Source organism: Podarcis tiliguerta (genome assembly GCF_965153285.1).
Source record: "Podarcis tiliguerta genome assembly, chromosome: 17".
In the NCBI taxonomy this organism is placed as follows: Eukaryota; Metazoa; Chordata; class Lepidosauria; order Squamata; family Lacertidae; genus Podarcis; species Podarcis tiliguerta.
In genome coordinates, this window is record NC_139550.1 from 7,828,551 (window position 1) to 7,855,252 (window position 26,702).

Consider the following 26,702-nt stretch of genomic DNA (forward strand, 5'->3'; position numbering starts at 1 on the left):
ATTGATAAACAAAAATATTTTTCATATATCTGTAATTTCTAACTTGAGATTTATAAAATTAGATCTATTAACAGAACAAATTAGATCTACTGACTAGGGTGGTCCTGCTGTAGTACTAAACACTGAAGAGCAGAAAGCCAAAGCCCTCTGTCCAGGTATTCTAAAATCTAAAAATTATCCTCATCTTGAAGCAAACAAGCCATACACAGGTTTTCCATACTTTACTGTGCAAGCAGGTACAAGTAAATTGACGCAGGCCTAATTCAGGGGCGGAAAACCTCAGGCTCAGGGGCTTATTGTGTCCCCTCTCTAGCCCATGGGACTCTTGGAAGTCCATGCTCTGCTCCCTAAGTTGCACCTCTCACTAGTCCTGCTCTGCACACTTCTCAACGGCTCTTGCCCAGCTGGAACGTATCCTTGAACTAGGATATATTGTTTGGCTGGGTGGAAATATATGTGTGTCTGTGTGCGTTGTAAACCTCTGACTTTTGTGTGGCTGGAATAGAGCATTTTGCCTCTGGTGTTATCCACCTTTTGCCTCTGGCTCCTACTCCCCACCTGCATGCAGCCCCCAAAAGGATGAGCAAGATAGAAGGTGGACTCAAAACTTTCCCCCACCCCTGGCCTAAAATATTCATTTGGAGAAATGAAACCAAACGAGGCCTAAAGAGCCCTGAGATCTACAGATAAATGGCAGTATAGAAATTTTAATAATAATAATAATAATAATAATAATAATAATAATAATAATACACATGACACTGACCAAGGTGGTAGACAGAGACAATACAATTCTGTTTTGCATTACTTTGTATGTGTGGATGACATATTATTGATGTAAAACAAAAACACAACACTCACACCCTGTCCATGCATGTCAGAGATCCTTTCTCCCTGGTGAGATAGTTCACTACACGCTGGGAGCTGTTGCTGTTTTAAATGTGGATGCGCATTCAAAAATATGTCCCTCTCTCATCTATTCTCAGTCTATAATCTTATTCTGAATAATACAGGTAGAACTGTTCTGAGTCTAGTAAGGCCTGGTTCTTGCTAGGGTAGAAAACCCTCGCTTCAACTGATTAAACGCTCCTCTATACCAAAACAAAAGGGATGCGGGTGGCGCTGTGGGTTAAACCACAGTGCCTAGGACTTGCCGATCAGAAGGTCGGCGGTTCGAATCCCCGCGACGGGGTGAGCTCCCGTTGCTTGGTCCCTGCTCCTGCCAACCTAGCAGTTCGAAAGCACATCAAAGTGCAAGTAGATAAATAGGTACCGCTCCGGCGGGAAGGTAAACAGCGTTTCCATGCGCTGCTCTGGTTCACCTGAAGCGGCTTAGTCATGCTGGCCACATGACCCGGAAGCTGTACGCTGGCTCCCTCAGCCAGTAAAGCGAGATGAGCGCCACAACCCCAGAGTCGGTCACGACTGGACCTAATGGTCTGGGGTCCCTTTACCTTTATACAAAAACAAAACAAAACAAAACACCCTCTAAGAGATGAGGCCTAGCCTTCTCCCTGAAAGGCCAGTTTCCAATACGCAGGGTATTTATTTATTTAGTAAGCAAGTAAGCAGGACAGTTGACTCATGTGAACCCCTCCCACTTGCAATGTGCACTGTGCAGCCCACACACAGTTTTATCATCTCAGTGAGAACTCAGCCTAAAGTGCATGTACTTAAATGGGAAAATAAGAGTGGAGAAGAGAGGGAAATGTTCATTAACGTTAGTGATCAAACAAAAGCCACTCTGGCAAGGACATCCCCCCCAGTTCAGGGCAACTGATAATTTCCTCTCCCACTTCATGCTATAAAATGGAGAGGCTTTCTTGCTGCTCGTATCTGTTATAAGCATTACAAAGGAGGAGGCGTTGTCCTCTGTGAACTGGCATCTGGTTTATTGAGAAGCAAAGTCACGGCAGTTCAAAAGCTGTCAGAGGATCCCTCCACATTAAGGGAAACCTGTGCGTTAGGAAGAACATCAAAGAGCTGTGTGGAGACTCTCTTCCCAAGAATGGCGGAAACAACAAGGGCTTGTGTCTGGAAAACAATTTTAACCGGTCACTTCTGATCTCGCTGAGTAGAAAAACGAGACATCCATTGTGCATCAACACACCCAGCCACCTTTACAGACTGATCCAGAATGATGTTATGGCTGCAGTTCTGTGCACACTAGTCTGAAAGCAAGTTCCATTAACTCAACAGGACTTAATTCTGGGTAAACACGCACAGTGTCAACTTTTCAAAGTTATGGGCTTCTTTCTTGACTTTTTCTTTCTGTGCAAATATTGCAGTATGGGCTTAACTACACATTGAGTTAAATGGGTAATGCACAGAATTGTAAACAAGGTTGTGGGTCAATGGGAGTTTTTTGCCCACAAGGGACGCGGGCAGCACAGTGGGTTAAACCACAGAGCCTAGGGCTTGCTGATCAGAAGGTCGGTGGTTCGAATCCCCGCAATTGGGGTGAGCTCCTGTTGCTTAGTCCCTGCTCCTGCCAACCTAGCAGTTCGAAAGCATGTCAGAGTGCAAGTAGATAAATAGGTACCGCTCCGGCGGGAAGGTAAACAGCGTTTCCATGCGCTGCTCTGGTTTGCCTAGGCATGTTGGCCACATGACCCGGAAGCTGTACGCCGGCTCCCGGGGCCAGTAAAGCAAGATGAGCACCGCAAACCCCAGAGTCGTCCGCGACTGGACCTAATGGTCAGAGGTCCCTTTACCCTTTACCTAATCGCCACATGGAGGAATATTCACGGGGATCGTTTCTGGGGAGCGAATAGTTAAAACTCTTCTCCCCACATGCATCAGTTCCAAGTGCTACTTGATTAATCTACTGATTAAAGCTGGAAGCCTCATTTTTAATCTGAATTTAACAGTGAAAAAGGTGGTGCACAGCTTTGAACAGAGAAAAAGGGTGGCAAGTATTAACAGGCAACAATTTCATATCAAATATGACGAGTCCCTGCTTCCTGGAAAGGTGAATTTTCCAATCAGATGCTCTGACAAAGAATGCCTGAGCTACTCATCCCAGAAGTTCAAAATTACAAAGTACGCCTTCGAAAACTTCAAATAGACTTTGTAATCACGGGATCTGAAAGCATAATACATGTAGGCTCCTGAATATATTTTTCTTTCCCCTTTCAAATGTGCAGCTTTGAGGCACATTCCATTTTCTCCTGGACAAAGAGGGCTAGAGTACTGCTTTTAAAAAATGAATATAAAAAAAGATACCCAGAATCTCAGCAGCAGAAGCCCTTGAGCACAAAAGCCTTTCTTCTATCCTCGCCACACTAACTGACATGATTCACTGCCTGCCTGAAAAGGCTTTCAGTGACACATGTAGGTAACTGAAGGCTGAACTCTGCTTTAACTGATTTTGATGAAATTTTGCTCATTAAAAACCAAGCCCAATTAGAAACACCAGTACTTTCAAGTTAGTGCATGAAATAAATTGCTCATTCTGCCATTTCTGGTCTTTTCTTTACTTAATAAGGCTTATCTACAGTTAAGAGTTGCCGGCAAATTTTGCCTAGAGCAAAATATCAAGGCTAATGCGGAAATGTCTGCTTGGGGAAAAGATCCAAGGCATTAAATAGGCAGCAAAAAAGGGGTGGTTTTTTTGAAAATACCAGGGACAATTCTTGATGCGTTGTGGTGGCAGCGGCTGTGTTCACACATCTCTGCCTGAAATACTTCTTACAATACACTGTAGTTTAAGAAATGACAGTAAACTCTGTAGCATTATTTACAACCTTCCCTTCAGCGGGAGAAGAGGCAGAAGAGTTCAAGGCAAATCCCAGGTGGAAGTACTGATTCGTGTTCCACTTCAATGTCTGTTTGTGGGAGACCAAGTTCGCTGAGATATCCTGCATCCTCAGTGTAGAGGACTGAGTTTAATAGAGCCCCCTAGGTGGGATCCCCTAGGAGCTTATTGTTGTTTAGTCATTCAGTCGTGTCCGACTCTTCGTGACCCCATGGACCAGAGCACGCCAGGCACTCCTGTCTTCCACTGCCTCCCGCAGTTTGGTCAGATTCATGTTTGTAGCTTCAAGAACACTGTCTAACCATCTCGTCCTCTGTCGTCCCCTTCTCCTTGTGCCCTCCATCTTTCCCAACATCAGGGTCTTTTCCAGGGAGTCTTCTCTTCTCATGAGGTGGCCAAAGTATTGGAGCCTCAGCTTCACGATCTGTCCTTCCAGTGAGCACTCAGGGCTGATTTCCTTAAGAATGGATGCGTTTGATCTTCTTGCAGTCCATGGGACTCTCAAGAGTCTCCTCCAGCACCATAATTCAAAAACGTCAATTCTTCGGCGACCAGCCTTCTTTATGGTCCAGCTCTCACTTCCATACATCACTACTGGGAAAACCATAGCTTTTACTATACGGACCTTTGTTGGCAAGGTGATGTCTCTACTTTTTAAAATGCTGTCTAGGTTTGTCATTGCTTTCCTCCCAAGAAGCAGGAGCTAGCGGTGTACACATGAGTCTGTTTTCAGCCCATGCCACTTTTTCATGTGTTCACTCATAAATCTGTCCTGTTTCTGTTTTTCAGTTCTTGTTACCACTTCTAAATACATTTAATTAATTAATTTATCTCTCTCTCTCAAAATACACATTTCAAAATACTTTACTCTTTTTTTTAGGCAAAAACTACATCTGAATATTGGGGAAGTATGGGAGTTGGTGCTTATTGAAGCTTTGATACAAATCAGTTCATATTGGAATTTGTAAAGCTCTAATTCCTCAAGTATTCACACCTGGGACGGCTTGAGAGTTCCCTATAGCAAAGCTGTCAAACTCCAAAAGCCCACTTATCAAGGAAAATACTCCCTATCATTCTGGCAAGCCTAGCGTCCAAGAAATCACAAGAAGCAGTAGATCCTCTGACCACAAGCCCAGCACCTGATGTTTGGAGAGCCAGTGTGGTGTAGTGGTTAAGAGCGGTAGTCTCGTAATCTGGGGAACCGGGTTCGCTTCCCCGCTCCTCCACATGCAGCTGCTGGGTGACCTTGGGCTAGTCACGCTTCTTTGAAGTCTCTCAGCCCCACTCACCTCACAGAGTGTTTGTTGTGGGGGAGGAAGGGAAAGGAGAATGTTAGCCGCTTTGAGACTCCTTAAAGGGAGTGAAAGGCGGGATATCAAATCCAAACTCTTCTTCTTCTTGGATTGTTGTGTAGTTAAGGGGTGAGAATATGAGGCGGGCTGGTCGATTCTTGGGTGCCCCACTCTCTACAGCGATGTTGCTCCTATTCGAGTTCTATTCACCTATCTCAAGGAATGCTGGATTTGGGAGGCAGGCACTGCTGCATTTCCTGAGGGAATAAAGTCTAGGCTGAAGATGCCTGAGAGAAGTTGAATGACTGTCACAAGCAGCTAGGGTCAGAAGGTTCTGATGCCTAGAAGAGGGCATATGGAAACTTGCTCGTGTCAGTCTGGGCAGCAGTGGGGGCTCACCTGGATCCAAAGGATAACATGACAGCTGGCAAGGGTTCTGCATGAAAGTAAGTCAGGGGTGGCTAACCTGTGGCCATTCAAATGTTGCAGGACTCCAACTCCGGCAGCCCCAGACAGCAAGGCCAGAGACAGGACTGGGATTCGTAGACCAATAATATTTGGAGGTTCACAGGTGAGCTCACCCTGGAGGAAGCATGCAAAGCTTTCTGGCTTTCTCTGAAACCCAAGAGGACGTTGCCCACCAAGAACCTAGGAGCACACCCAGAAATTCTGCAAGGGTTTCCTGTGTTACTGACAAGCAGTAAAATCTCAAGCCATTGACAACAGAACCTTCCTTTGCTAAATGAAGAAAAATTACAGGAATTGTGTCATAACAAATACCAGTACAGTGGTACCTCGGGTTAAGTACTTAATTCGTTCCAGAGGTCCGTTCTTAACCAGAAACTGTTCTTAAGCTGAAGCACCACTTTAGCTAATGGGGCCTCCCGCTGCCACCGTGTGATTTTTGTTCTCATCCTGAAGCAAAGTGCTTAACCCTAGGTACTATTTCTGGGTTAGGGGAGTCTGTAACCCAAAGCGTATGTAACCTGAGGTACCACTGTACTGTTCTACGTCAAATACATTTTTTTTTACAACAGAAGAACCTTGTAAAACACACCATGCCCCTTGTTAATCATTACCTGTGGGATATCGGCACTCAGGTTCCCATCCGCCCACACATCGGCAACATCCGAGTTTATCATCGTCGGTTTTACGGCAATTGTTGGCTTGGAGTAAGGCAAGGAAACTACTCCGTCATCCTCCAGAGCCGTAGGCTCAGCTTTGGCTCTGGTTCCATTCAGATCCTGCAAAAGGCCACAGCTACCTCCCAGGTCCAGGGGCGGCGCCTGCAGCTGGTGGAAGTGTCTGGGGCAGAAGCAGTTTTTGCAGGAGCCCGGCTTCCAGATGTGTTCCACAAAATCACTACACGCAGACATTTTCAATCCCACTCGCTTCACTTGGACTGCCCTCTGCATCTTGTATGTTGAGCTTCGCTGCTCATTTTGCACTCCGTGTAGCAGCTCTTAACAATTGGTCCTGTCGTGCAACTGAGCTGTCTGGAAAGAAAGAACACATCGCTGCTATTAATTTTATACATGGAAATTTGAGGAAGCTCTTCACACCATGCCACGCCTCTAAAACTTTTTGAATTTCTGCCCCTCCCCACCTTCACAAACTTAATTCTACTTTCTGGGGTGCCCCACCCCCTCAAGAAAACCCCATAAGCAACAGAGGAGAGTTTGCAAGTGCCTATTTGAATATGCCAGGCATCAAAGATGCCTGAGCGCCTGTCATTAACACTATATGGGTTTGCTGAAGGAAATGACAGCACCCACAGATGAAGTGTGGAGCTGCCCTGAGGATATGGGGACATTTCCATACATCCTGCAGTTACACACAGGTCCATGGATCTGGCTGGCCACTGTGAAAACAGGAAGCTGGACTAGAAGGGCTTTTGGTCTGTTTCAGTAGGGCTCATCTTACAATGTGCAGATATTTAAAATAACTGTAGCATGAATGCTTCCCCGTTGGGTATTGTCACACACCCTCCCTTGCCTGGCAACAGGACTCACCTGGCTGCTCTGGCCCTAGAACAGGAACTGAGCAATTCCTTCTTTTTGCTGCTGCTTGCAGAGTTCCCACACAGATAGCTCAGCTGGTAGAGCATGAGACTCATAATATCAGGTCAAGGGTTCAAGCCCCATGTTGGGTGAAAGATTCCTGAACTGCAGGAATTGATGATCCCTGTAGTCCCTTCCAAATCTAGAATTCTGTAGGGCTCTTAACTGCTTCTTCTCTTGATACAGTGTCAGATAGTTCACTAAATTCCAGTAATAAGCCCTGCCTCACTGTCCCCCATGCAGATACCTGCACAGGTGTCTCAGCCTATGACATGAAAAACTGCATTATGCCTTAACTAGAATGCTTGTTTGCTTACATTGCTTTTTCACAACATATTATTTACGTGGCACAATCCATTCATGTTAATCACTTTTAAGTCCTATTGAGTTCAGTGGGAGAACCATTAAGCACACACAGCAAAGGGTCGTGCGGCACCTTAAAGACTAACAAGTCCTTGGCATAAGCTTTCATGGACCACAGTCCATCAGATGCATGAAACCTAAACCTAAACCGGCATTCTTAACTATGTGTATGTATCTAACCAGTTTCCCACATTCCATCACACTCTACCATACAGGAGTATGTCCTTTATTCATAATGGAAAACCCATTACTCAAAATTCTCAAAGGAAAACCCAGGAACGGCACCCAGAGCTCTGCATGCATGGGAAATCCACTTTCCCTATGAAGCCTTTGGCCTAACCTTAGGCCAAAAAAGTACACATTACAGAGAACATAAGGCTGCCACTAAAAATGGCAGCATTTTGTTGAGGTGTCCCACCCCCTCCCCCAATCACAGGCTGTAACTAGGTAAGAAATTACAGATACTAAGGAGAGAATTTACATAACATATGGCTCTTTTTTCTTGTAACACATAGTCGGGGTTGCCCCAAGACATGTTGCTACCTGAATCAAAAAGCAAGGTAGTACATATCTTGTTCTACGTACAAAAGCCAACCAGACTAGCAAGTGACTCTGACTACAACACCGGTGATGGGGCAGAGAGTGCACTTGAGGGCAGTAGGTGAGCTTAGGGGATACAGGGCAAACTGCATGGCACTTACAGCTTTGTCCATTCTCTGCCCCTCAGCATCTTCTGCCTGAAGTGGCCACCTCACTCTGCCTAACAGTAGAGCTGGCCCTGCATAGCAGTTCCCTCAGTTTTCATGCCTGTTGCATCTTTTTTGCTTCTTACCTCTCCCAACGACAAATCTCAAGCCAGAAGACCCTTAGGGAATATTCCCAAAAAACAAGGAAAACTAAAACAGGTGTTTTGCTTCTCAACTGAGATCACTGGGACCTCCAAGCGCTTGACTTTTTCTGGACTGTGTTCAAGGTGTTCAGGCTGGGTTTTGTTTTGTTTTTTACACATTCCACAGCTATGACCTTAACAATAAGTATCTAGAAATATACAATGCCTATTGTCCATCTGGAGATAAGTTTCATATATCTGGGGTATGAGATTCATTCTATGACCTGGTCACACCGCCTTTGCAAATATAGTGGAAAAGCAAAGAGCACATAGGAATGGGTTGGGCAGCGGAAGAAATACTTTCAGCATGAATCAAGCAGGAACTTGACAAACATACGTATCACTGTCTGCCACAAAAAGAAGCCAATTTCTCTATGGCTTAAAAAAACATTGAGCAGTAACCAGATATATCACCAATGAGCACTATGACTGCTCACAAAGACACACTGTGTGTTAATCTCAACCCAGGCCCTTCAAGTGTCCCTATTTTCCAAGAGCAGTCCTGGATTGCAGAAGCTTTCCTGGTTTCTGATTTGATCCGGGAATGTCCCGTTTTCCCTTAAAGGTAAAGGTAAAGGTACCCCTGCCCGTACGGGCCAGTCTTGACAGACTCTAGGGTTGTGCGCTCATCTCACTCTAGAGGCCGGGAGCCAGCGCTGTCCGCAGACACTTCCGGGTCACGTGGCCAGCGTGACAAGCTGCATCTGGCGAGCCAGCGCAGCACACGGAACGCCGTTTACCTTCCCGCCAGTAAGCGGTCCCTATTTATCTACTTGCACCCGGAGGTGCTTTCGAACTGCTAGGTTGGCAGGCGCTGGGACCGAACGACGGGAGCGCACCCCGTCGCGGGGATTCGAACCACCAACCTTTCAATCGGCAAGCCCTAGGCACTGAGGCTTTTACCCACAGTGCCACCCGTTTTCCCTTAGGACGTCCCTATTTTCATTGGAGAAATGTTGGAGGGTAATGGAATAGGCCATCTCCAGGGCATTTTTTCCAGCCAGAACTCACCGGAACTCAGTCCCTGCACCTCTCAGGTGGGTACCGTTGCCATTCTAAGAGAACAAGAGAGGTGTTCATGGTGTGTTTCTGCGCATCTTTTTCTACAAAAATAGCACTGGATGTGTTAAGTTGTGGGTGAACATATCAGACAACACAGCGATTCTTCAAACAGTTCTTGTTTATTCACAGGCCAGAACTGAACTGAACTGGGTTCAGCCAGCCTGCTTATATAGAGCTCCACTAGAATGAAACAGTAACCATTTTCCGTAACTATCCAATCACTGAATGTTACTTTCAATCCCTTATTTGCATATGTGGACCTGAGTGAAAACTATCTACAGTATCCCCCCTGCTGGCCCAGGGTGAGAACTTCAGTACATAACAAGATGTCCCTATTTTCATCGGAGGAATATTGGAGGGTATGTGAGCCCTGCTAGGCCTGCAAAACCTCCATCACACCCAGCAGTTATGGTATGTTTTACGCATACAGTAGAGCAGCCATGTTGGATCAAAATGGACGACACTTTGCCATGTCTGTGTCCCTGCCGTAGCTCCTACTTGGACCTTTGTGAATGTATTTCCTACTTTACATAAGGTTCACAAAGACTCTGGCATTATGATTAGAGTAATAGGAACAGCAGCGATGAAACCAAAAGGATCACCTGTTTTGTCAGACCAGTGCGGGAAGTGTGCCAAAGTTCTCTGTGTGGCAAATAACTGATACACAAAGTGTTCCCAGTTGCCCATTCCTCTCCAAAAAAGATTATGGTCATTCATAGTCTATGTGAATCTACCCACACAAATAGTAAAATTAATGGAAAACCCGGTAGAAAGGTCCAGCTCCGTTGCCATTGATGATCAATATAAAAGGTGTATTTGGTTTTTAAAAGTGGTTTCTTTCTTCTTTTTGTGGAGGGGGACAGGTAGCAGTGGTGTAGCGTGGGTTGTCAGCACCCGGGGCAAGGCAAGTAATTTGCGCCCCCTAACCCGGGGCAAGGCAAGTAATTTGTGCCCCCCCCGCTGCACTGTCCCTCCCCCAGATAGTCCCTCGCTCTCTCTCCGCACCACACCGCACGCCTGGCACCCTCCCCTCCACAGTGGGCGGCAACCTGGCGGCTCGGATCAGATTCGCACAGCCAGCACTGCAGTGAGAGAGAGTGAGTGAGCCAGGTAGGGGCAGAGAGCTGCGAGTGCGAGCGCGCCCCCCAGATGTTGCGCCCGGTGCGGCCGGCCCCCCCTGCACCCCCCACGCTACGCCACTGACAGGTAGCAAGGATGTGTGTGTTGTATGGCTATTTTTCCTGCTTCTTTCTTTCTGCCCGCTATCGGCCTTGCTGTGTGTGCTTTGCCCAAGCAAAGGACCACACTACAAAGCTAGCCTACAGCCCTAAGTTCAGTACGTATGAATTTATATTGATCTAACATGCTAAGGAACAAGCCTTCAGGAAATAATATGAATTACAAAATCAGTAAATTGATTTAACTCTGCTTCCAGTCTCCCCAAAGGGAGGAGAAAGTGGGACATAGTAATAAATATGAGGGCAGCATAAGAAAAAATTATTTTAAGATTTCATTTCATCATACAAATACTTAAACTAGATAACAGCAGCCCAGTGGCCAGGTCCACATGTCACTTTTAAACCATAGTTACCGGTAAATTAAACTATGGTGTAAGTGTAAATGCAAGCTGGTGTCCACCGCCCCTGTTGCTGCCAATGGAAGGGACCTCTGAAAACAGAGTTGTGGTTTCCTTCTACCTAAATGAGTCATGTGCTGTAACCAAGATTTATTCTTCGCTTACGGCTTGTGGTTTGGTTGGAGGTAACAAATCAAAAGCCAAACCATGGTTTACGTCCTGGCAGCACAAGAGGAATGAAGATCAGCTGCACATTCAGATTTACACCATTGTTGTTGTTGTTGTTGTTGTTGTTGAGTCGTTTAGTCGTGTCCGCCTCTTCGTGACCCCATGGACCAGAGCGCACCAGGCACTTCTGTCTTCCACTGCCTCCCACAGTTTGGTCAAACTCATGCTGGTAGCTTCGAGAACACTGTCCAACCATCCCGTCCTCTGCCGTCCCCTTCTCCTTGTGCCCTCCATCTTTCCCAACATCAGGGTCTATTCCAGGGAGTCTTCTCTTCTCATGAGGTGGCCAAAGTCTTGGAGTCTCAGCTTCAGGATCTGTCCTTCCAGTGAGCACTCAGGGCTGATGTCTTTAAGAATGGACAGGTTTGATCTTCTTGCAGTCCATGGGACTCTCAAGAGTCTCCTCCAGCACCATAATTCAAAAGCATCAATTCTTCGGCGATCAGCCTTCTTTATGGTCCAGCTCTCACTTCCATACATCACTACCGGGAAAACCATAGCTTTAACTATATGGACCTTTGTTGGCAAGGTGGTGTCTCTGCTTTTTAAGATTTACACCATAGTTTAGTTTAACTATGGTTTAAAATGACATGAAAACATTTTATTATTTCCTTCCTATCCATCATTCTCAATTCTAGAAATCATTGCTTTATTTACCGTACACTGTGTGGAAAATGCTTATGTTACTTAAGCTGATTATCCAATTTACCATATGTTGGGTGTGTTTCAGTCACAACTAAGACAGAAAATCCTTCAATCAAGCAAACGGGAGGTACAGACATTTGGTTGCGGTTATTTTATGAGGCGCTCTAAAAATGTTCCATATTTGCTTTTTCCAGAACCCCTCCCCCAAATTATGGCTCTTAGTTCACGGTACAGCAGTTAATTGTTTTAGGTCCCTGAATTCTGCCGCCCCTAGAAGGATCAAAATTCTCTTTTCATTCTAGTAATTGGATCAGAAAGAAGAAGACAAAAGGATTATAATGGAAAATGTTAATTGCCCTCATTTTAAAAACTAGCCACACTGCTAATCAAAAAATCTGATGATGATTAATTGAAAAATGTATTGTTACTGAATGCACAAAGAAAGAGAAGGGGCAAGAATGAAAAGAAAGGGTAATTAACATCTGTTTCAACTGAGCAATCAAACTACACAAGACAACTAAAGGATGGAGAGACAGGCAGACAGATAATTATCTATTTGGAATTAGTTCCACTCATTAGTACAATTATTCTGAAGTTAAGTGGCCTGAAGCTTGACGTCTCCAATATCTATTTGGAAATAGTTTTAAATCGTAGGCCCATCTTCTAATAATACTGCATAATTAGTTGCCAACTAGGGAGCTGAAGTCCTTTCCAAGTCTTTCCCCTACGGGATACACAATATTTCCTTCTATATTAAGAAAATAACATACTGTATGAGTACCGCTGGATCAGTTGAAAGGCTCATCGAGTCTAGCACCACAATGGCCAACAAGATGCCCATGGGAAGAAATCGCATCAACGTAACCGAGCACAGAAAAAACTGGTTCCATGTGTCCAGGGGAAAAGCTTGATGTGCACAGCACTAATTGGCTGGAACCTGTGACGTCATGAAAAACCGAATCTCAAACAAAGATGTGCTCTTCCAGGCCCACATTCCCAGACACTTGTGTCTCAGCAACGTCTATGCTGGCTTGGTCATGTACACAGAAAGGAGGATGGCGGGATCCCCAAGGACATGAAATGTGACATGAAGGCTGGCCACATTACATTAACCCAGCCGTATGGGAATCCCTCGCAGACAGTCATGGTGCTTGGAGACAAGACAGTGAGGTCGTGGACTACTGCAATGCGCTCTACGTGGGGCTACCTTTGAAGGTGACCCGGAAACTGCAATTAATCCAGAATGCGGCAGCTAGACTGGTGACTGGGAGCGGCCGCCGGGACCACATAACACTGGTCCTGAGAGATCTGCATTGGCTCCCAGTACGTTTCCGAGCACAATTCAAAGTGTTGGTGTTGACCTTTAAAGCCCTAAACGGCCTCGGTCCTGTAAACCTGAAGGAGCGTCTCCACCCCCATCGTTCAGCCCAGACACTGTGATCAAGCGCCGAGGGCCTTCTGGCGGTTCCCTCATTGCAAGAAGTGAGGTTACAGGGAACCAGACAGAGGGCCTTCTCGGTAGTGGCGCCCACCCTGTGGAACACCCTCCCTTCAGATGTGAAGGAAATAAGCAGTTATCCTATCTTTAAAATACATCTGAAGGCAGCCCTGTTCAGGGAAGTTTTTAATGTTTAATGCTGTACTGTTTTTAACACTTGATTGGGAGCCCCCCAGAGTGGCTGGGGAGACTCAGCCAGATGGGCGGGGTAAAAATAAATTATTATTATTATTATTATTATTACCCACAGCCATGACCAGAGGAGGATAGATCCCTGGGAAGCACCATAGTTTACCTTTAGCAGCAAAACCGGATGCCTTCATCTGCCCCAGCTACAATGAAACATGTCTCTCCTGTATTGGTCTCTACCAGGTGTAGGCAACCTAAGGCCCATGGGCTGGATGCAGCCCAATCACCTTCTCAATCCGGCCCGCAGGCGGTCCAGGAATCAGCTTGTTTTTACATGAGTATAATGTGTCCTTTTATTTAAAATGCATCTCTGGGTTATTTGTGGGGCCTGCCTGGTGTTTTTACATGAGTAGAATGTGTGCTGTTATTTAAAATGCATATCTGGGTTATTTGTGGGGCATAGGAATTTGTTCATTTTTTTTCTTTTCAAAATATAGTCCAGCCCACCACATGGTCTGAGGGACAGTGGACCGGCCCAAGGCTGAAAAAGTTTGCTGACCCCTGATCTCTACAGTCATAAAGGTAAAGGGAGCCCTAACCATTAGGTCCAGTTGTGGCCGACTCTGGGGTTGCGGCGCTCATCTCGCTTTATTGGCCGAGGGGGCCGGCGTACAGCTTCTGGTTCATGTGGCCAGCATGACTAAGCCACTTCTGGCGAACCAGAGCAGCGCACGGAAATGCCATTTACCTTCCTGCCAGAGCAGTACCTATTTATCTACTTGCACCTTGACGTGATTTCGACTTGCTAGGTGGGCAGCAGCTGGGACCGAGCAACGGGAGCTCACCCCGTCGCAGGGATTCGAACCGCCGACCTTCTGATTGGCAAGTCCTAGGCTCTGTGGTTTAACCCACTGCGCCACCCGCATCCCTCTCTACAGTCATAGCAGGCGCTATAACTCTCCAACAGTTTGACTCTTCCACTGAAGGTGTGCTCTTTCAATGCCTCCCTGATAGACAGATGCAAACAACACAACGGTTTTTCAACTTTTACAAAACAGATTGCTCTGTGTGTGTGTTAAACGTGATGAATAAATGGTGCAAATGCATGAGTGGAATCATGGGTCAAGTGAAAAACCAATGACTACATCAGTGTTTGATACAAATGATGCGTGTAGATATTATATTATACAGGCGGATGGAAGCTGGGCTCATCGTGTGGGGAACGAAGACACAGCAACTCCTGAGTTTTTGTTAACCGCATACATTGTAAGACAACCTTGTAAGACAAGATCATTAAGTGTGTGACAGGGACGCGGGTGGCGCTGTGGGTTAAACCACAGAGCCTTGGGCTTGCCGATCAGAAGGTTGGCGGTTTGAATCCCCGCGACGGGGTGAGCTCCCGTTGCTCGGTCCCTGCTCCTGCCAACCTAGCAGTTCAAAAGCACCTCAAAGTGCAAGTAGATAAATAGGTACCACTCCGGCGGGAAGGTAAATGGCATTTCCGTGCACTGCTCTGTTCTCCAGAAGCAGCTTAGTCATGCTGGCCACATGACTCGGAAGCTGTAAGCCGGCTCCCTCGGCCAATAAAGCGAGATGAGCGCCGCAACCCCAGAGTCGGTCACGACTAGACCTAATGGTCAGGGGTCCCTTTACCTATCTGAAATTACAGAAAGTTAACAAATGGAAGATCAAGACAGAATGTAAACAAATGATGGTTATCAATCCGTCAAGTTTTTAATATCAGCTGTCTTTGCCATAACTTCTATATTGTCCACTTCTACAACAATGGAAACAGGCAGCTGGTTTTGCAAGGACCCCACGAGAAACACACCCATTTATGGAAAAATTCCCCTTCTAATCCTATTTCTCTAGCTCTATCGCGTCCGACAGTTAAAAAAATTCATTTAATACAGGATTTACTGCAGCCTTGGAAATAAATCCTCAAAATGACATGCCAGCGAAAGTTGTTACCAGCCCACTCACACCCACTCCATGTTAGTCATTTGTGCCTCAAACAGAAAAAGGAACCAACTTTTCTAAAGCTTCCCTGCCTATTTGCCTGGGGGCAATTGTTACTCACCACAGGTGACCAGCTGAATAGCAAGTTACTAAGCCAGATTTATTGCTACTCGGACCATGCGTGCTGTATATCCAGTCAAATGTATTCAATTTGTCAGAAGTTGTTTCTTTTTGTTTTCGAATGTATTTCTTATCAATAAAAAAAAAACCCCAGCGTGCTGAGAGCAAAATTTTTTATTCTGAAAGTGTGGGCTAGAGAAAAAACTTTCAGAACCTGGATAGCTCAGTTGGTTAGAGTGTGGTGCTGACAACACCAAGGTTGCAGGTTCGAAAGCCATAGGGGACAGCTTCATATTCCTGCATATTTCAATTAATTGATTGTGATTTTATGTAAACTGTGTTACTTTTATTGTTGTTAGCCGCTCTGAGCCAGGCTTTGGCTGGGGAGGGCAGGATATATATATATATATATATATATATATATATATATATACACACACATTATTATTATTATTATTATTATTATTATTATTGCAGGGGGTTGGACAAGATGATCCGCAGGGTCCTTTCTATCTCCACAATTCTATGATTCTATTATTCTTATTTTAACCACTGGATTAAGACTTTGGAAACCTGGGTTTGAATCTCCACACCCTCACTGAAGGTCACTGGGAAACTTTGGCTGGCATGCAACTAAGTTTTACTCAGAGCGCACCCACTGAAATTAATGAACGTCACCCAGTTGGGTTCATTTGTTTCCACAGGTCTGTTCTGAGTAAAACTTACACTGAATGCCACCTCTTTGATTAGCCACTCTCTCAGCCTGATATCCCTCACAGGGTCATTGTTGAGGATGACGCAGGTGGTTGGGTACCGTGAACTCCTTTGAGGAAAAGTGAGATAGAAATGTAATCAATAAGAACAGCGTTAAGAAGCAGCTTTTGCTAAGTTTGCAAAGTGCTCTGCATACATTACCCTGGTATTGATAACCCCTGTGTAGGATCTTGCCCGTACTGTTATACTCTGCGTGACAGGAATACACGACGGTGGCTTTGCCTAAAGCCAAGCAGTGAGTTAATGAGCGAGGTGGCACCTAAGTGAAGCGAGAGACTAAGCTGAGACATTAACAAAGTGGATAGCCTGTACTCTCGCCTTCAACCCATAGCTTTCAACTGTCCCTTATTTGGCGGGAAACTCCCTTATCACAGCGCCGTGTCCCTCTGCTGTCCTGGATTGATGATGTCCCTTAAATTTCCTGGGTTTCATGCTCGCCCAGCTCGGGAGGGAAGCAGCGGCTCAGGGTCCTCCGCCTCGAGAGAGCGCGCACACGAGCTGCCGCGTCTCCGTCTCTCCCTTTTTCCCCTCAGGGGTGCGTCATAAGGAGACAGGTGGCGGCGGGCGGGCAGGCAGCCCCTCTCTTGCGAGACTTCCACCTCGCTGCCAGGGGGAGCCGGAGGCGGCAGCGGTGGCCTGAGGGAGGAGGAAGAGGAGGGGATGGGGAGGGACGCAGAAGGGCGGCACTTCAGTGGCCGCAGTGGTGCCGCAACCACCTCATGCCGGGCTCATGGGTGGCGTGGGTGAGAGTCTCTCTCCCTCCCTCTCGGGTGGGGAAGGGCCGATGGAACTCATAAGCGAAGGAAACTCCCTTATTTTGGCTGCTGATCCCTTATCTGCGAGGCTGCTGGTCCCTTATTTTCAAATCTGTAAGTTGACAGCTATGCTTCAACCTCCTTCTGCAAAGTGTAATACTAGCCTGCTGGCTCCTTGGCTTGAAATTAGTCCAAGGGCTACATGAAGTTAGGCCGCAGATTACCAATTTAGGATGCAGATTATTCCAAGGGCTACCTGAAGTCAGACCGCAGATCCCTCACACCTCAACTAGACTCATTTGTTCTATCGATTTCCATGGGATTAAAGCACAAATAACTTTGACGCCAACCTGTGGAGCTCCCCAACATATGAAATCTGGTTTCTAGCAGTACTCAGCCAGATGCTTCTAAGCTGGAGTGGCTAAAACATGGGCCCTCCAGATGTTGTTGGACTCCAACACCCATCGGCCATAACCAATGGTCAGGGATGGTGGAAGTTGGAGCTCATCAACATCTGGAGGGCCACAGGCAGTGTTTGAAATGAGCCAGGCGCATTTTGCCCCTGACTATCGGCAACTCATGAGCAAGTTAAAAATGCCTGGGCACTAGGATGGCGCCTGACATCTGGAGGTGCATGTTTGGGGAATCACTGGATCTTAACCGTTTTCACACACGAATACTTCTTCCTGTAGAATTCTATCTGTTTTATATATATATATATATATGTATAGGCCTTTGGCTTAGAATCAGTTTGATTCCCTCCCCCTCTTTATTTTTCCTTTCTCCTCTTGTGATGAGGCTGCATCCTAATGTTTTAATGTTGTATTGTTGAATTTTAATCTTTTTAAAATTGTATTTTAATCAACTTGTTTTTATTATTGGTTGTTAGCCTCCCTGAGCCCGGTCTTGGCTGGGGAGGGCGGGATATATATATATATATATATATATATATATATATATATATATATATATATATTATTATTATTATTATTATTATTATTATTACCGTATTTTTCGCTCTATAGGACGCACTTTTTCCCCTCCAAAAATTAAGGGGAAATGTGTGTGCGTCCTATAGAGCGAATGCAGGCTGCGCCGCTAAGCTGAAAGGCAGAACAGGGAGACGGAGCGCTGCGGAGGGCTCCGTCTCGCTGTTCTGGCTTGGGGCGGCTGCGCGCAAAGCCTCTCCAGGAAAGCGGGGTGCGTTCACCCCGCTCTCCTGCAGAGGCTAGCAAGGCTGTCCCCAAGCCAGAACAGCGAGACAGAGGGCTCCGTCTCGCTGTTCTGGCTTGGGGACGGCTGCGCGCAAAGCCTCTCCAGGAAAGCGGGGTGCGTTCACCCTGCTCTCCTGCAGAGGCTAGCAAGGCTGTCCCCAAGCCAGAACAGCGAGACGGAGGGCTCTGTCTCGCTGTTCTGGCTTGGGGGCAGCTGCGTGCAAAGCCTCTCAAGGACAACGGGGTGCCTTCACCCCGCTCTCCTGCAGAGGCTAGCAAGGCTGTTCCCAAGCCAGAACAGCGAGACGGAGGGCTCCGTCTCGCTCTTTTAGCTTGGGGACGGCTGCGCGCAAAGCCTCTGAAGCAGGGGCGCTGCGCTCCAAAGGCTTCGGGGATCTTTGAGGCTGGGGGTGGGGGGAAGCAGCGCTTCCCCCCACCGCCAGCTCCACACGCTCGGGTGAATGCACCTTGAACGCACCTTGTTTTACAGGGGGAGAACAAGGAAAAAATATTTTTTCCCTGTTCTCCCCCTCCTATGGTCCGGTGCGTCCAATAGAGCGAAAAATACGGTATATTTTATTTGCACAATCACGATGAATTTCAGGAACCAAAATGCCTTTTCTGTGCAGCCTGAGGAGGAGCCGTGAACAACATTATAGTTAACTGTTGTAGCTTGTCTTCACTTACCCCACCGCACTGCACTGCTCACAGCTGTGAAGAATATTCCTATGATACGAATGGTCCATGCCGCCATTAAGAAAAAGAAGTAGATACAGTATAGGCCAATATAGATGTGGGCTTTCCCTGGATAAAGTGACTTTTCTTCTTTAAGTTCTCCAAGTTCGTAACCTAGCTCAAGGTTGTGGTCCGAACAAGTCAGATGTTTAACAGATAAGCAACCAGCCAGTCCATTATTTGAAAAATAAGGCATTGGAGCTATCTTGCCGAAAAATGACAACTATACATTTCATTTTGAAAGCCCAAGGTTTATCCAGGGAAAGCCCACATATATATTGGTCTATACTGTACCTACCTCTTTTTCTTAATGGTGGCATGGACCATTCATATTTAAGGAGCCATTTGGTGTCCAGCTTATATATCTGAGTTTCTAACACTGCCCACTGGCTATCCAACCCAGCTCCAGGAACTCATAAGCAGGGAATCCTCTAAACATCCTCAAATTATAACGCTCAGATATACAGCGCCTTTCTACATAAAGGTAAAGGGACCCCTGACCATTAGGTCCAGTTGTGGGCGACTCTGGGGTTGCGGCGCTCATCTCGCTTTACTGGCCAAGGGAGCCAGCGCACAGCTTCCAGGTCATGTGGCTAGCATGACCAAGCCGCTTCTGGCGAACCAGAGCAGCGCACGGAAACGCCGTTTACCTTCCCGCCGGAGCGGTACCTATTTATCTACTTGCACTTTGATGTACTTTTGAACTGCTAGGTTGGCAGGAGCAGGGACTGAGCAACGGGAGCTCACCCCATCGCGGGGATTCGAACTGCTGACCTTCTGATCGGCAAGTCCTAGGCTCTGTGGTTTAACATGGGTGGTTCCAATTAACTATGGCGGTAAATAACTACTCAGCACTTCAGCCTTCTATGCAACATTCACTATTGTATCACTTCTGGAGCAGCCACCCTGTTCAAAGTGCCATTTCATTACAATTTTCACTTTTCGTATCATTCCTAATCCCATCAGCGATGAATCACTCTTGCAGGCCCAGTAAAAATATATACACTGATTTTCTATATTGACAGCTCAGATACTGATTGCTCCCTACCCCTATCAGTGTTAATGTAACTTTTCGTGGCCGACTTACATTTTAACTGGTATCATCTTTGTGCCAAATCTGCATAATCAGGCTATTTTGGAGCTGGGGATATAATCAAATCCATGCTTTAAATGTAAATTTATGCTGAGCTTTAAAATATGGCTCATACAATGGGTAATATGCAAGGGAGATGCAAGTTACATTTTTGTTTCTTCAGTTTCATTAAAGCTTTCCTCCGGCAGAAATCCTCCAAACTGAGAATCTATTCTAAGCCACCTACAAAACATATATTTATTAATAGCTATTATTCAAATTTTGAAAAGTTGGCATGAAAACAAATGAAGTTTTGCAAAGTAAATGATCAGTCAATACCACAAGTTTGGCACTATGTTAGTGTGAGCACAATTCCCCCAGAAGTCTTTTTTAACAAGACCCATTGAAATCAATGAGAGCTGCACAGATGCTCGTGGTTACTCTTGTGCAACTCCAGAGATTTCAATGGGCCCAGTACAGGAAAACTTCCTAAAGGATGCTCCTTAAGTTTTCTCGCCCATGGTGAGAAAAGTCACACGGTTCTACCACTGCATACAATGGAAGACATTGTATGAAGCAACAACAGCTACCGTATTTTTCGCCCTATAGGACGCACTTTTTCCCCTCCAAAAAAGAAGGGGAAATGTGTGTGCATCCTATGGGGCAAATGCAGGCTTCCGGAAGCTCTCCGCAAGCCTTGGGAGCCCGCGGGAGTTCCTGTCGGGCTCCCTAGGCTTCCGGATAGCAACCTGAATCTTGAAGCCTGGGGCACGTTGCCCCAGACCTGGTTTGGGGGCTTGCGGCGGGGAGAAGCACGCTTCTCCCTGCCGCCAGCCCCACAAGCTCGGGGGACAGTGGGGAGGCGGAGCGCCGCCATCCCGCTGTTCCCCGACCTGGTTTGGGCTTCAGGCAGATATCCACAAGCCGTGGGAGCCCGGCAGGAAGTCATGCTGGTCTCCCAAGGCTTGTGGAGAGCTGTCTGTTCTGGGGGCTGGGGTCAGGGGAAGCTCGGGCTTCGCCCGCCCCAGCCCCGCGCCTGGGGGGAAAATATTTTTTTTTCTTTATTCCCCCCCCCCAAAAAAAACCTAGATGCGTCCTATGGGCCGGTGCGCCCTATGGGGTGAAAAATACGGTACATAAATCCTAAGAGTTCTGCCTATGAATATCAAGCCAACACATTATATTTCCAGGTATGTTACCAGAATACACCTTCAAGGAATGTCAGTCAAGTTGGATACATTTTTGTCACTGTAAATAATTTACAATTAGTGATCCCATGTTTTATATTTTCAGCAATATTTATTTATTTATTTATTTATTTATTTATACCCTGCCCATCTGGCTAGGTTTCCCCAGCCACTCTGGGCGGCTTCCAACAAAATATTAAAATACAATAGTCTATTAAACATTAAAAGCTTCCCTAAACAGGGCTGCCTTCAGATGTCTTCTAAAAGTCTGGTAGTTGTTTTTCTCTTTGACATCTGGTGGGAGGGCGTTCCACAGGGCGGGTGCCACTACTGAGAAGGCCCTCTGCCTGCAGAAACATTTAAATTATTATTTATCACTGCAAGTAATAACTGCAATTATGTCCCACTGAAATCAACTAAGTCCCACTGATTTCAAAGAGGCCGAAGCAGGGCCAACTTTATTTGGACCAGTTCCACAATGTAGGAAATTAGCAGCGCAGTTCTCTGTACAGTTTATCCAGAAATAAGTCCCTCTGTGTTCAGTGAGGATTGCCGTCTAAAGTCCAGAAGCAAGCTGCAGTCAATTATCCAGGTATCATCTGAATCCTAACACATTGGGGTAAAATCCATCTTAAGCAAATATCCATGGGGGACTTAAGAACCTGCTGAACTCTCCATATCTTCCGGCATCTTTAGCTCAGTTGGTAAGAGCATGGTGCTTATAACGCCAAGGTTGCAGGTTCAAACCCCATTTGGGACAGCTGTATATTCCTGCATTGCAAGGGGTTGGGCGAGATGATCCTTAGGGTTCCTTCCAACCCTATGATTCTATGATATGGAATCAATAGAATCCAAGTGTACTTAAGCTTCAGTTGGATCATGCCCACTGATCACAATCACGGGCTGGGAGGGGGGGAAGGATATTCCCTGGGATCACTGCACTGACTTCAAAACACTCTGGTGGAATCTACACACATATAAAAAAAGTTGTGAAAATGCTTTTTTTAAAAAAAAAGCTTTGAAAAAAAATAGATTGAATTTCTCATAGCTCACCAGCGCCATCTAGTGTCACATTTGTATAACGCACTTTACAACACACTTAAAACGTTTCATTTGCAGCTGTATAGCTGAGTCCTCTCTGTATAAGATCAGTAACACCAGATTTGCAGCTTGATTCCCCAGCCTAAATGCAGCCCGCGAGGCATGCCCTGTGGCCTGTCAAATATTTGACCCTCCTCCCCCTTATTGCAGTCTCAGACAGGTAGTAGTAGTAGTAGTAGTAGTAGTAATAATAATAATAATAATAATAATAATAATAATAATAATAATTTATTATTTATACCCCGCCCATCTGGCTGGGCCTCCCCAGCCACTCTGGGCGGCTTCCATAGAAACCAAAAATACACTAAAATATCACACATTAAAAACTTCCCTGAACAGGGCTGCCTTAAGATGTCTTCTGAATGTCAGGTAGTTGTTTATCGTTTTGACATCTGGTGGGAGGGCATTCCACAGGGCGGGCGCCACTACCAAGAAGGCCCTCTGCCTGGTTCCTTGTAGCTTTGCTTCTTGCAATGAGGGAACCGCCAGAAGGCCCTCGGCGCTGGACCTCAGCGTCCGGGCAGAACGATGGGGGTGGAGACGCTCCTTCAGATATACTGGACCGAGGCCGTTTAGGGCTTTAAAGCTCAGCACCAACACTTTGAATTGTGCTCGGAAACGTACTGGGAGCCAGTGTAGGTCTTTCAAGACCGGTGTTATAGGGTCTCGGCGGCCGCTCCCAGTCACCAGTCTAGCTGCTGCATAACAGGTGTATCATGACCCTACAGGAAATCCACGCATGGTGGGCTCTATTTGCCTTTCTGGGGCACACACTTAGTAAAGGCCTGACAAAACATTAACAATATGGTTCTTTGGTAATTAATAAACACTAACAATGTCTGTACTCGCAGTTGTAAAATGTTAGGCTGACAAGCAGCACTATTTGAAGAGTCAAGGAAATTGGTAACTTTTAAAAGGGAACTGTGATCCAGTAATATGTACACCCAGAAAAAACCCCATTGAGTTCAATGGGACTTCCATCCAGGGCACTGCGAGTCGGGTTGCAGTCTAAAAACACCAAGGGAAAGAAACCAACTAACACTTGTATATTCTGCAATCCTGCAACAAGCAGATGGGAAAGGATCAGGAACTTTGCCAAGTTGAAAGAAATGTGGAATATGGTTATTGCACCATATCTAATTACAGTCTGGACTTTCACAGCTTTTCCGTAAAACCCTCTCTCGTCTTTTATACAGCTTATGAGGAATCTGGTTTTTAAAGCACAGGATATTGGAAAGATCAAGGATCCAGTCAGACGTCTGGGCAGCGCTACTAGAGCTTTTTCCCCCTTTGCTTTTTAGCAAGCCATGTGCTTCGGAGGAAATACGTTCGCCCCGCTCACCCAAGGAAAACCTCGCCCCTGGAACAGCCGAACCACGCCAACCTTGTAACGTTGCAGGGAACTTACTGGCAAGAAATGCCCGGCGACTTCCATCGGCCAACCATCTGCTCTGCCGGGCACGTTTCACGAAACGCAGCGCACTGCATTCAGTTCAATGCAACCCCCTGGAAGCCTTTAACAAAAGGCTACCTTGCTTACTGTTGTTCGGCGCTCGCCACGTGAACCTCGGAAGAGAGTGAAACAGCTGCGGGGGTGGGGAACACGCAACACGTGTGTATAAGCGTCGCGGAGCAAAGCACCCACGCAAAATGCACGGAGAGAAAACCTCGAAGTCCTGCGAGACTCTTCCAGGAAAGCGGCGCGTCTAGGCGCAAGGAAGCGAGGGGCGCATGGCCTTTTCTGCTGGGCGAAGCGAGTCCCCGCTTCCCATGAGCTCTCTCGGCCTCGGATGGGAGCACACCCCCCCCCCCGAGGCCGATCACACACACACAACACACAAACCAGGCTGCAGGGGAAAGTTTTGCCCTGCGCCTCGCGCTGCAAGCTCTCCCGCAGCGCAAAAGGAAGCGCGCGCGCCTACCTGCTTGCGAATCAATGGGCAAATGTCACTTTGGGGAGCAGCGGCGAGGAGGAAACTCCGTGTCCCCCTTTTGCGGCGCCGCAGCCCGGACCCCGCAACTGCTGGGGCTGCAAACCAGCAATGAATGGAAGAGGCGAGGAGGAGGATGGCGGCGGCGGCGGCGGCGGCGAGGAAGGAAACTCTTACCTCCCAGACTCCCGGCTGCAGCGCCATCAAACCAAGCCTTCCTAGCGTGCCAAAGGGGGACCTCCCTTCTCCACCGGCTGAGCAAGGATCGCCGCCCGGGCAAAGCCGAGGGTGTGTGTATTTTGTGCAAGCGAAGGAGGATTTCCCGGCTGCAGGGAGCAGCAGCGGCAGCTCCTCTTCCTGCCGCAAAATCGCCCCTCCTCTCGCAGCCCGCCTCCCTCCCCCCTCCCCAAACATCCCGCTGCCCGGAGCAGGGAGAGATTTTTACATGCAATGATATACATGCCGAGGGCCGCCTTTGCATTTCAGGAACTCGGACGGAGGCGCCTCGCTGCATTTCTGTTGCCATCTGAGCGTTTCCGTTTTTTCCCCTGCCAGGGTCTCGGTTAATCCCCTCCTCGCCTTTCTCGGCCTCGCCACAGGTGCTTCCCGACCTTCACACCCAGTTCGCTTTTTCTTAGTTTCACCCCGCAGGTGCACCACAGCAAGGTACAACACACCCTACTATCATTTATTCCCCCCACCACACACACTTGCCTTGCCCCCTTTTCTCTCTGCACCCCCTTTTTAGATCCCTTTCCCCAGCGCACCCTGTAACCCCATAACTCATCCTCCTCTGCACCCTCCTTCCCCATTTTGCCCTCTTGAGCACTCCGCCCCCCCCGTTTCCTCCTTGCTCAGTTTGCAAGCAACAGAACACAAGGGTTTCATTCTCCCAACAACTCTTAAATAGCACAGTGAGGAGGTCTCAGGACCAAAGGAGACCTCTCCTTTTCTTTAAAATAATAGAACCATAGAAATGTAATGATAATAATAATTTATTATTTACACCCCACCCATCTGGCTGAGTCTCCCCAGACACTCTGGTTAAAAACAGTACAGGGTAGAGTTGAAAGGGACCCTGAGGGTCATCTAGTCCAACCCCGTGCAATGCAGGAATGTCAGCAAAAGCAGACAGACAAGGAACGAGAGGCCACAACCACCTGAGAGAAACCATTCCACTGCTGTCAACAGTTCTTCCTGATGTTAAGTCGGGATCTCCTTTCTTGTAATTTCAAGAAAATTGTAGCATCCTTAATCCAGATTGGGGCATTGAATTGGCTCCTATGATGGGTGGTTTTCCCTTTCTGAATCCTGTCTCCCAGTTCAGAAATGGGGAAGATACCTGCCTTCACTGGTACTGCTAAGTACTTACAAATCCAGTAAAAAGGCTCATAAGGTGCAAATCTGCACATACCAATTTACAGACTTATATACACAAATCTGAGGGACGCGGGTGGCGCTGTGGTTTAAACCACAGAGCCTAGGATTTGCTGATCAGAAGGTCGGCGGTTTGAATCCCCGCAACGGGATGAGCTCCCGTTGCTCGGTCCCTGATCCTGCCCACCTAGCAGTTTGAAAGCACGTCAAAGTGCAAGTAGATAAATAGGTACCACTCCGGCAGGAAGGTAAGCTGCGTTTCCGTGCGCTGCTCTGGTTCGCCAGAAGCGGCTTAGTCATGCTGGCCACATGACCCGGAAGCTGTACTCCGGCTCCCTCGGCCAATAAAGGGAGATGAGCGCCGCAACCCCAGAATCGGTCACGACTGGACCTAATGGTCAGGGGTCCCTTTAACTTGATACACAAATCTAAGGGCTTCCTTCTGTCATTTCTACTTTACGGTTTTCTGGCTTTCTCCCTCTGACTGAAGGGGCTTTTGGAAACCGGTCATCTCACAGGGAGCGGTTTTCTCCAGGCGGGGGTGGAATCTTTAACATGCCCTTTGTTTTTTAAAAATAGTTATTCATATTTGTATCCCAGGATACAAGGAGGAGGAAGTAGGGAATTGGCAAAGGGGGGGGGGGAGAGCAGCACACCTGTTCTTTCCTGAAAAAGTGACGACTCAGGAAAAACATTCCTCACAGGGAAGAGCAGAGGGCAGGTGGGTGAGACAGCTTTGGCAAAGAAGCAGAATTGAACCACTTAGCCATTTTCTGTTCTGCCTCTCTACTGTACGCGTTGTAGGGCAGAGGCATGCCCAGGGGTCCAACTCTGCCCATCTGCTGCTACTCCCACTGGAGCCAGCAAGGCCTAGTGCTCAGGCTGGGGCTGAGGTGTCAGCTGGTGACTGCTAGCCTCAGCAGGCCCCGTCGTTCTTCATCGGATGGCTGCCCTGCAGACGGTAATATGAAATCTGTC

At 47.0% G+C, this 26,702-nt stretch overlaps 1 protein-coding gene across 8 annotated transcripts in view; it reads right to left on the bottom strand.

The window, feature by feature from the left end:
* PRAG1 (PEAK1 related, kinase-activating pseudokinase 1) overlaps nt 1-26,702 on the bottom strand; it is a 139,137-nt gene that overhangs the window by 39,616 nt on the left and 72,819 nt on the right. For 3 of the 8 annotated variants that reach the window (XM_083419456.1, XM_083419458.1, XM_083419453.1), the window contains exon 2: nt 6,129-6,545. In XM_083419456.1, coding sequence (XP_083275582.1) covers nt 6,129-6,464 — 336 coding nt within the window. In that variant the 5' untranslated portion in view covers nt 6,465-6,545. Of the gene's footprint in view, nt 1-6,128; nt 6,546-12,642; nt 12,713-23,824; nt 24,195-24,338; nt 24,792-26,702 lie in introns of those variants that run through there. The other 5 variants (XM_083419452.1, XM_083419455.1, XM_083419454.1 and 2 more) reach the window with 5 other exon arrangements.